Source organism: Lissotriton helveticus, chromosome 5_1 (genome assembly GCF_964261635.1).
Source record: "Lissotriton helveticus chromosome 5_1, aLisHel1.1, whole genome shotgun sequence".
Taxonomy (NCBI): Eukaryota; Metazoa; Chordata; class Amphibia; order Caudata; family Salamandridae; genus Lissotriton; species Lissotriton helveticus.
The window spans coordinates 1,521,643,425-1,521,654,978 of NC_136065.1; the positions used below are offsets into that span (position 1 = coordinate 1,521,643,425).

The window sequence follows — 11,554 nt, forward strand, 5'->3', positions numbered from 1 at the left end:
AGTAGCCGGTGCAGGCCTATTCGAGTCTGGCTTAACAGGACCACATCATCGGCGTAGGATAGGTGTGTTACATGAAGTGTGCCTAGCCGAGGAGGATGGGCATTGATCAGATCAAGGCTTGGTGTTAAGTCGGCCATGAATAAATTGAAGAGGTGGGGAGCCAACACACAACCTTCCTTCAACCCATCAAAGGTGTGTATCTTCCTGGTTAGCCTTTGCCCATAATTGATTTTTACCTGCATCCAGGTGTTGCTATACAGGTCGATGATCGGCATTAGGATTGACTCCGGCAGACCCTGCTTTTTCAATTTGGCCCATAGCAAATTCCTATTAACACGGTCGAAGGCCGCTTTAAAGTCGACAAAACGGGTATATAATTCCCAATGGTTAAGTAGACTGCTTTCGCCAATCATGCACAGCGCCATTGCATTAGCCATTGTACCAGTTCCGCGGCGAAACCCTGTCTGATTTAACGGGATCTTGCTGTTCATGTCCGACCACTGTATTAGATCGGCTAGCACCAGGGATGCATAGTATTTTGCCCCTGCATCAATCAGGGCAATTAAGCGGTAGTTTGTTGGATTTTTGCAATCTCTGCCTTTATAGATGGGGTTGATGATGGCACCCCTCCAACTTTCCGGGACCCGACCAGATTTGCTAATTGACCGGAATAGGAGATTAAATTTGCATGTCCAGAATTCAGGGTCCTCTTTATAGATCGCCTGCGAGATGCCATTTGGCCCAGGTACACTCTCTTGCTTGCCTTTCTTAATTATAGAACATATTCGGTGATCGTCAGCTAACCACATTGATTGGTCCAAACCCTCCACGCAATTGGGCATGACACTGGGACTGGAAAAGGGTTCGCTTTCCTTGGCCATATGTCTTGTAGTTTCGGGTACCGTTGTAGTCATCATGGCCTGGAGCTCCACTGGTTTTACCGCGAATGTGTCAACTATATGTTGGACCCAGACGTTTTACGGGACGCATGTCATGCTTGTGGGTTGTGCTGCTCTGTTGATAGAGTTGATTTGCATCCAGAACGCCCTGGAGTCTGCTTTTTTAGTATTAAGCATCAATTTGGCCCAGAAGTCATTGTATTTGTTCCTTTTTTCCATCCATACTAACTTTTTGTATTCTTTCCTAATCAACCGAACTTCTTGCCAGGTGCTTTGCTTTATTCTTGAACCTTGTACCAGTCTTGTGAGCTTTTGAAGTTGTTTCTTCATAGCTAGAGTAGTTATTGAGAGTTTGGTTTTGGTCGTGGGACTGCTCTGCATCCTGGCCTTGCTGTTGATTTTGGCAATCTTTCCAGGAAGTTAGCCCAGGTTTCTGAACAAAGATCATTCTCTGCCATGGCCATTTGTAATAAGTTCTTGGAGTCCAACGCTATTTGGGGTAGTGTTTTGCTTGTCCACTTAAGCCGCTTCAGGTTGAAGGTTGATAGTTGTCCTGGTATTTTTGGAGCCTTTGTATACCTAGGGGAACTTAGTTTCATTTCAATATGTGTCATGGATTTTCAGAAACTCTGCTCACCGAGTACATGATATTAGTAAATTACCACCATTTCTGACTGGTAATCTTGTCCTGAGTGATTACATCTTTTTACAGTTAGAAACTAAGGGACCTATTTATGAGCTCCAGTGTCACTTTTGCTCCGCTGTTGCGTCACTTTTTTGTGACGCACCGGCGGCGTAGAAAATGCACCATGTTGAGCCATATTTACAAAGTGACGCATCTAGGCAGATGCATCACTTTGTAAAATCCTGCACCACATTATACCTGCACCAGGTATAATGTATGCAGTGTCGGTGTTACCCCGCAAAAAGCCTCATAGAAGTGATGCATTGAAATCTATAAGATTTCAGTGCTCCACTTCTAGGACGCTGCTGCGTCAATATCTCACGCCTGTCACATAACATGCATATGACTGACACAGGCCCTTTCACATGGGGCTTGCCCCACGTGAAAGGAACATTTTTGAAGTTGCGTCACGCTTCTCACACAACACCAGCAATGCATCAAGAAGGAAAAATATAACACAAGTCACTTTATACGTTCTGACAGTATTTTAATTGTGCTCTGTAATTTACATGGCTTTATTTAAATAAAGAATGCAATAAGGTTTATCAATATGAAATTAAGGAAGACTTTGCCATGTTTGTTGGTTTTTAGGTCGAGCTCGACAGTGCATGCGCTGTGTCTTTGAGACCTGCTGAAATCAGTGTGTGGGCTATAAGTCCATCCTATTTCTTTGCCTTGATTTTCATTTGTCTATGTCAGTGTCCTTTAAAAATCATTGCTTGCTAGTGGTCAGTCCTGCCTCTGTTAGAATAGAAATTGTTTATTTTTATGCAGTGCTCTGTATAAGTTAGCATTTGCTGTGCCATTTTCTATGTGGGCACCATTTTAGGCTGTTCAAAACTGATCCAGTTCAATTCTGAGAAATGCCCTTCTGCAAGTTCCTATTCTTCCTCTATGTCCTGTTTTAGTACTAAGCATACTGTTCATATTAGCACATAGCTTTCCCACTAGATAGAGGCCTTCTTCTCCTTGTCTGGTGGCAGGGTCTGGATGGAAAGACCTTGGACTGCGATACTTTAAGTAAGATAGAAGAGCTGAAACTTTTTTTTCTGTATTTCACTGTTTAGCTGCACCTGCCTGGTAAATTGCACTGTGGGCGTGTTTTAGCCCAGTTACAAAATGTACATAATGTATCTTTATGCAATTTCAGTCCTCTCTGCAGCACTCCTAGCCACTGGGAAGACTGGGCTCCGCTCTGAGTGTATAATAGTAAATAGCTATTGGTTTTTATTTTCTACTGTCTGACCAACTCTTCATTTGGTATGGAAGGCTGAAAGGTGGTCATTAGTGACCCGGGTGGCCCTAACGGGTCACGGCTTCACCTCTTTGTCTCTCCTTTCTAGCTTCTGTTCCTCCCACAGAGCAGGGACTTAGTACTCTCATTCCACTGTATTTCTTTATCTGTTCTTTGGGGAACTATTTATTTCTTGGTTTCCTGCTCTGTTTCTGTTTGTCTGAGTTCAGCTTCAGATTACTCAGGTTTAAATATAGCATTGTTCCTCTTGCTGCCTGACCGCCCCTGAGATCGTTCTATTTATTTATTTTTAAATGCTTGACCCGGGGCAGGTGATTAAGTGATTTTCTAACAGCTCCAAAGTCGGCAGTTTTGGATGTTAAGCCACCTTCTCTCTTCAAAACAATATGCTTTTTGTTTCGTTCACTGAGTCAGAATCCCACCCTGCACCCACCCTTAACCCCTTGCTCCCCTTTGCTTTCCTGAGCTCCACTTGAGAACATGGGAAGTGTGTTCCCTTCATTACATAAATGTGTAGAAGAAGCACTTTCACTTTAATTTTAAAGAGCCTCAGATCCTGAGTCTCTCTTCCAGAGCCCCTCCCTACCAGCCGTCAAAACATCCACACACTGCGCAAAAGATAGGGTCAATTTTGCTTGAACGCGACCCAGTATCAGAGTGCTTTACATGAGCACCAGCTGCATTACAGATGGACACATGAATCTTTTTAGGCACTCAGGAGATTCAATGATTAGTTCTCCCACAGTTGACACCAGGCCACATCCTCGTGATTCAGGGCCATCACATGCGTCCACAGTGGAGCGAAAACTTTCATGGGGGATTCCACAAATCCATCCCTAAATGTAGCAAGCACCATCAGGCATTGCTTACATCTCCCAGACAGGTGACAAATGCAGCTGTTTATAATTCCACACCAGCATCGCTCTGACACGGAGTATCTGGATGGCTGTCCGCCCTCTCCCTCTGCCCTTCTCCTAAGATTGCCTCCTTCCTCCCTTTGAGGGTGGCTGCAGAATCCCACCTGTAATCCCTGCAGTTATTCACACAGGCGTTCCAAGATAGCCCTACTGTTTTATTTTAAACATACATCCCATGACGGCAGAAATAGCCACGGCCTATTGATAAGGCTCGCGATTCGTGGCCTTCTGGAAACGGGTGGGCAGAGAAGGCAAATCACTCTGTCTCTTTCTTCTTGCCCACGGAAGGCAAGTGCAACATCGACTTCTCCTGCTCTGCCGCTGGCAGCTGCCCCCCCACCCGCTCTCTCTCTTCCTTTTATTCCCTTTATTTCTGTCTCTCTCTTTCTGTGTCGCTCCTCATCATTTCCTGAAAACCGTGACTGCAAGAAACGGGTCTCATCTTTCCTCTACCTTCCTTCATTCGTTCCTCTCCTAAATGGATCCAAAAAAAACTTTTGCTGGAAAGGTCCTCTTTTTCTGACATTTTTCTATTTTAAAACGTAGCCACAGGACAGAGAGAAAAAAAGTTCAAAATACAAAAAATGAATGAATAACTAAATAAAGCAAGACAGAGTGGTCGTAAAGTGGCCAGACTGGTTTTATTCATGTCCAAACACATTCACACCACTTACAGAGTTTGCCAGTGTAGCACTACTTTCATTTTCTCGTCTTTCTTTGAACAGCGCTATTTTCCCTGGATGGGGAAGTGCACCATTCCTGGAGGGCAGCAATACCTGGTTGATGTGTGGAAAGGAAAATTACCTGTTTTCTTTATTTTAATTTATAAAATGTCTACTGCGGCTCTGTGTTCACAGAGGTGGTCTTTTTAAACTATACTGCTTACATTTTGTCAGGATATCAGCAATTGACATTTAAATGGGTCCATTCTGGGCCCTGTAGTCATGCCCTTAACATTTCACTCAAAATAAAGAGTGTGAAAGTGTTATGGTAACCATCTTGTTCTGTTTACATTTCACATGCTTTACTTGATCTTGTATTTTCTATGAGTGTTTACTTTTTCTGGGACGTTGCTCCTTCTCTTTTCCAGGCAGCATATTACTCTTGTCTAGTGCATAATTTGAATTGAGTTGCATCCAGGTGTTTATAGTGGGGCACAATTCGGTTGTAGCTGAAGCAGTGCGGATTTCTTTCAGTGGGGCAGTTTGGTGGTCAGTGGGGTAGAGGATGTGGCACTGTGGCCAGAGCTGATGAATTTGGAACTGGGGAACCAGGTACAGCCTTCATGATCAGTCCGCCAGACTACTCTCCTGAGGGAGCACATTCCCATGCTAGACCTTAGAAGACCCCACTAGACCTTAGAAGGCCTGGTGTCTTAGCACCAGCAGGTAAACCCTAGCGGAGGCAAGTGAGGGTTAACATTTAAGGGCCGTCCACCACCATCCATTCTGTAATTCACCTCCACTCTTGTGGGCAGACATACAAAGCAGCACATCCTATAGTGACAGTGACTCTGTCACTGAAATCACAGAATCATTCAGGCCAGTCTGGCTCACCCATTGGTACCTCCATTGGCTTTGTTTCAGCAGTAGTAGAGCAACTCACCAGGGATCTGCAATGCAGGATTTGCATGCACACTAAACTTAGTTTGAAAACTTCATGGTCTTTCTGATTCATGCACAAGCACTTTTAACATGTGCTGCCTGCTTTGGGACCACTGGAATTATGCAGCAATGGAGGACAACATTATAACACTGTGCTGACTAAATTATGTAGCAAACAAAAGGGTTCTAAGTAATGCAGTGCATTTTTTTAATCCTTTCTTTATTTTGACAGTTTTTTACTAACAGTCATTGCAAAGATTTTGCCTTATTAGTTCCAGTGTAACATACAAATTCAGCAGTGAGAAAGGTGACCAGTCACCATTTGCAAAGGATGGACCACTTAGCAGAAACACGAATCACATATTTTAGTAACTTTTGATCCATTTGTGGTATAAACAATTTTTAGGTTCAAATCATCAAGTATACAGCAGATGATGTATTATGTGGCAAATATGGCAGAGACATAATTATGTAAAAAACTTGCAAACTAGGCTATTTCGCCATTCATGTTTTAGCTGCTCTTGTGGAAAAAGTAAGGAGAAGTGCTGAGCTCGGTGACAAATGGCTTGTGATTCCACTTTTAAGCTTATTTGGGATATTCTGCAATGGGAAATGTGTCACAATTTATCGATAAAATTTAATGTCTATAGCTCATATTAAACCTTAAATAAACATGTGTATCCATTGGTTGAAATAAATAACGCAATAAGCTATAACTAGTCAGGGAAATGCCAAATTAGGATGTTTTTCTGTTTCTGGTCACACCTCTCACTCCGCCCACTGACCCAATACTCGAGTTATTCCTGCCCTCGGATTCTCTGCCCACCACAGTTCCCCTACTTTTTCCCCCCACTTCCACTACTGACCACACTCACCACAAAGGGGTTATTTGGTAATGGTTTTGTATGGAAAATAATAAAACACATCATATTCGGTGTTTCTGTTGCAAAAACCTGCATTCTACAAAGCACAATAAAATGTCCATAGAAGAGAGTCTTTCTTTGATGTCACCTCATTAAATTGACCTTATTTATAGCCGCAATTATATGATATCCAAGAAGGTTTCGCTACAGCGTTGGCTTCACACTAAATTTCCTCCTCACTGGATTCTTGAAATAGGCTCGGTCTGTTTATGAGCCATTCATAATGACCTCATTTAAAGCGATTGGTTGAAATCCATAATTTTTTCAGCAGCTCCCCGCAGACCCCACCCCTTCCTTGCCCCTCTTTCACGTTCCGGTGGTGCGGCGGCTCAGTGAGAGCAGCTCACACTTCATTCAGCACCATTATTCACTGCTTCGCCCTCTTCCCTCCCCCTTTCCCTCCCTCTGCTTCCCTTCTCCACTCACCTGTCTCCTTTTCTGGATCTGTTATCAGTTTCACTTCCTCAACGCCCACTCTTCTGAGATGCATCCGTCCACGTATTCCTCATTTTCATCATAGTACATCTCTCCCACAGGCCACTTACCTATGTTGCTTCTTACTTACACAGTACAGTGAATATTTATTTAACCAATTTACTCCCGGTGCGTTAGCTCATAACTGTACATCTAATAATATCGCTCCAGCCTCTGTGTTTCACTCGCTCTCTTTTTAGGACTTCTCTCCTTGCCTCACTCATTCTTTCACTCCTCTCCCTTTCCCTCCTCTGCCCCCCCCTTCTCTTTTCTGCATTCAGTATTATCTCATTTGGCTCAGGCTGAATGTCTTTGGCACAACACTCATCCCTCATCAGCAATGTCTCTACCTACTCCAGTTATGCGGACTGAGGAACATGGAGTGCAAAGCCAATGACACCCATGCTTTAGTGAGCTTTCAAAGGCATGCGGACGCCATATTGCTTTTCCATTTGCAAAGCCAATAGCTCACCATTTAACTCATGCAAGACTTATTGCATTGCAAATGCTTGTTTATCTTGAAGCTCTGTCACTTTTGACTCACATTGACTGTATTGCACTGATTATTTATTTGCTATTTATGCATATGTTTACATTCGATTCATTTGATCTTTGAATTACATAGTGTACTTCTTAATTTGTATGCATTTATCATATGCATTTCAACTGATGATTTTGATACCATTTTCTAGAACCTTGAGAAAATTCTCCTTGGGACGAAACACGTGTTGGCTGTTGGTTCTCTTCTTTAGGTTTATGACAGAAATACTTACCAAATGATGAAATTCATAGCTTCTTACTATACTGAATGCTTTGGACTACTTCTCTTAATATGATTCACCCTCAACCTACTACTTTACTACATGTAATGATTTAGTGTGGATTTTATTGACTAATAATGAACAGATCTGGGCTCGGCTAAAAGGAAAAAACAAGGAAGATAGGTAGGAAAAAAGTAAATTTCTAAATATGCAGCAAGATGGTGTTTCAAAAATATCCCTGAACCGACTTCCAACTATTTTATTATTTTGCCATGAGTCGGACAAACTGAGTATTAACAATAGCATGGGCTGAGGATCCTGGTAAGCCTTCACTAACAGAGCCCTTCAGGACTTGAAGCTGATGGCTTCATAAGACCAATTTAAGGCCTCTCTAAGCCCTTGAGCAAAGATGCACACTTCAAGTCAATGGATAATGAGAATAAGGTACCCTGCTCTTAAGGGTCACAGTGGCAATGGACTGGTGGCGCCACCGAGAGAGAGAGAGACCAGCCCAGGGAAGCATTATCCATACGAACCATCTGAATTGACTTAAACCCTTGAATTCTTGAGCATGCACAATTTGGAAAGTTATATAAAATCATGTATTTTCGTGAATCTTAGCTTTGTTACTGCCATTGTCCTGCCCTTTCTTGTGCAATGACTTCAGTAAAAGTTTCCTGATTTTGCTGTTAAAAATAGAAAGGATTATTGGAAATGCAACCCCATAACACATGGTGAAGAAGACACGTATATCGGAGACCACAAAGCTGAGCTCATTGAAGATGGTTTGGGATAGCCACATCATGTTGTCAATGCTATAAAAACTGACATAGAAGGAGACTAGGAAAATCACTGTCTTTGCAGCTTGTGTCTCTGGGTTGTTTCCCTCTTTTTGATCCTCGTTTCTGACTGCTTTCATTTTCTTTCTGTGCCTGTGCAGGATCAGCAAAATATAGAAACTTGCCATGGCCATCAGGATGACAAATAAGAGGTCGAAGGCAAAACTGACATAGCCTTTTGCTTCAAATGATATTCGTCCAGGGAATATCACCAAGCAGAATCCTGGATTATAGCCATACTTGAAGTTAGTAGCATTGTACGGTTTTGTTGTCAAGATAACCACATCTGCATTCACTGCCATATTAGCCAGATACAGAACAGCAATCACAGGGTTAACGTAGCTCTGTATGACGTGTTTCTCAGCCACGGAGACACTGGTTCTGCTGATGATACCACATTGAAAGCAGCTAAGGAGGCACGTTAAGCCTATCGCCATCCCTCTGAAAATCCTGAAAACGTACGACACTACCTTGCAACCGGCATCTCCGAAGAGGTTCTTCCATCCATACTCATAGAAAACTGAAGGCAGCGTTCTGGTCAGGTACACAATTAGGTTTGCTGCTGCCAAGTGTAAAAGCACAGTTTCTGATTTTGCGAGCTGGTGCTCCTGATGTATGATTAGTGCAAAGGACAGCAGAATGAGAGTGTTGCCAACCACCCCAATAGTGGTCATAAACAGGTAGATGGTACCTTTAATGATGTTGTAGGATTCCATTTTTTATTCATCCAATACATGAACAAATCCCAGAACCTAAAAATATAAGAAGTCAACACAGAAAATATGGATACAAATTAATAAATTCATTTTACTGGCCTGTGGTAAACTTAAGACATTGAAGGTCAAATATATTTTCCCATTAGCAGCGAGCTTATCATCCATCACTCTCTGGCATTCTGCTGCCATACAACCATTGTTCTTCCCATGCACAGATATTCAGTTTATTCAATCACGAGAGATGAAGAATAGCCTTGTAATGAAGAGAATTATATAATACACGGGATTCTGTAACTCAGGTATAAATGGCAGTCACTAATTTCTTTATAATCGGCCACTTGCGACTCACCAAATCGCAGATTACAAAAAAAAAAAACTGTCGGAACTCAATTAGTTTAAGATTATGATAGTCGAGTTCTGAGTCACAATGCCTGCTGCCAGAGCCGGCAGCGAGGGGAAAGGCAGGTCAAGTCACAGTGGCAGCTGGTCGAATTTGGAAACGGTGAGGCATTAGAATTAGATCAAATTAATTTAGCCACGCGAGAGAGAACTCGATTTTTTCCGTGGGAATCGGCTATGGGGTAGGGTGGGATAAAATGTGGCTAATATTGGCATGATTTCCGGCTCAATTTACGTGATAAATGGACCAAAATGCAGGTCCACTTCATGGTTTGCCGAGTGAGGTGCACTAATATGTCGCTCAATGTCGCCCAGGTGTGTTCTTGGCTCATTGCTGTAATAATGCCGACTGTGCAAATCAAACCGTAACACAAACAACGTAGCAGTCTGACCTTACGCCGCCAGTTAAAAAAATAACATTTGCTGAAATGTCTGTCTAAATGATATGGTGTTGCAAAGACTGAATAAATAAATAATCCGGCGTGCAACATAAATGGAACAACACAAACCAAAGACCTCTGGTTGGAATCCTGCAGAGAATGTGACTCGGTAATTGTGTTGACTCGAAAAATATTCCACGAAACTTATTTTGAAAAGCTGACTAAAATGCTGATTTAAATACAATTTCACCTGGACATTAAGCATAGCAAAATAAAAAGGTAACAAACAGCTCCAGCGCTGGTTGCCACGGAGCCACCAAAATATTGATTATTTATTTCTGGGCTTCCTCGGGCTGCATCCCTCAGATACAACAGTAAGGATTGGGGTGCGGACTGATCGCAGCCAAATAACCCACGTGCAGTGAAGGAGACAGACGAATGGGGAAAATATTGAAAAGAGGAAGTAGGACAGAGCAGGAGGGGCAAACAGGGTGAGCAAAAATAGTGAAAGGGAAAAAAATTTAATGAAATAATTTTTTTTTAAATGTTTAGCTACCGCTGGGGCAGAGAAAGGAAAGTTGAAATAAAGGACGCAAGTGGCATTTGACGGAAAGACGGGATAAGCAAAGGTGAAAGGTAGAGTGAACAAGCATTTGCAATGCAATAGGTCTCGCATTAGGAAAGTGTGAGCTATTGGTATTGAAAATGACACATTTTTTTAATACGTGTTGGCTTTTAAAATATATAAATTAATAGCATCGTTATTCACAAAGCCAATAGTTTACACTTTCCTAATGCGAGTCCTATTGGCTATGGCAATGCTTGTTGGTAGCAAGCAAGGACAGTGCTGTTGTGGTGCTGAATGATGATGTGGTTGGGCTGAGTGATGTGGTGGTGTATTAGAGTGATGTGGTGGTGTATTAGAGTGATGTAGTGGTGTATTAGAGTGATGTGGTGGTGTCCCAGAGTGATATGTTGGTGTTCCCATGGTGATGTCCCCGAGTGATGTGGTGGTGTCCCCGAGTGATGTGGTGGTGTGCCCGAGTAATTTGGTGGTGTCCCCGAGGGACGTGGTGGTGTCCCCATAGTGATGTGGTGGTGTCCCCGAGTGATGTGGTGGTGTGCCCGAGTGATGTGGTGGTGTCCCCGAGTGATGTGGTGGTGTCCCCGAGTGATGTGGTGATGTTCCTGAGTGTTGGAGGTTGGATTGGGAGTTGGAGGGTGGAGTTGGAGTTGGAAGGTGGAGTTGGAGTTAGAGGGTGGAGTTGGAGTTGGAGAGTGGAGTTGGAGTTCGAGGGTGGAGTTGGAGTTGGAGGGTGGAGTTGGAGTTGGAGGGTGAAGTTGGATTTGGAGAGTGGAGTTGGAGTTGGTGGGTGGAGTTGGAGTTGGAGGGTTGGAGTTGGTGGGTGGAGTTGGTGGGTGGAGTTGGAGTTGGAGGGTGGAGTTGGAGTTGGAGGGTGGAGTGGAGCATGGAGTTGGAGGGTGGAGTTGGAGGGTGGAGTTGGAGGGTAGAGTTGAAGGGTGGAGTTGGAGTTGGAGGTTGGAGTTGGAGGGTGGAGTTGGAGGGTGGAGTTGGAGGGTGGAGTTGGAGGGTGGAGTTGGAGTTGGAGGGTGGAGTTGGAGCGTGGAGTTGAAGGGTGGAGTTGGAGGGTGGAGTTGGAGGGTAGAGTTGAAGGGTGGAGTTGGAGTTAGAGATTGGAGT

General features: G+C 43.3%; 1 protein-coding gene across 1 annotated transcript; it reads right to left on the minus strand.

Annotated features, from left to right (window-relative positions):
- Positions 1–8,116: 8,116 nt before the first annotated feature.
- Positions 8,117–9,073, minus strand: LOC144752684 (olfactory receptor class A-like protein 1). Its single transcript, XM_078640554.1, has one exon. It carries the CDS (start codon positions 9,071–9,073, stop codon positions 8,117–8,119), a length of 957 nt encoding a protein of 318 aa, XP_078496680.1.
- Between the last annotated feature and the right edge of the window lie 2,481 nt (positions 9,074–11,554).

Coding starts and splice junctions, on each gene's coding strand:
- LOC144752684 (XM_078640554.1), bottom strand. CDS start 9,073: ATGGAATCCTACAACATCATTAAAGGTACCATCTACCTGTTTATGACC.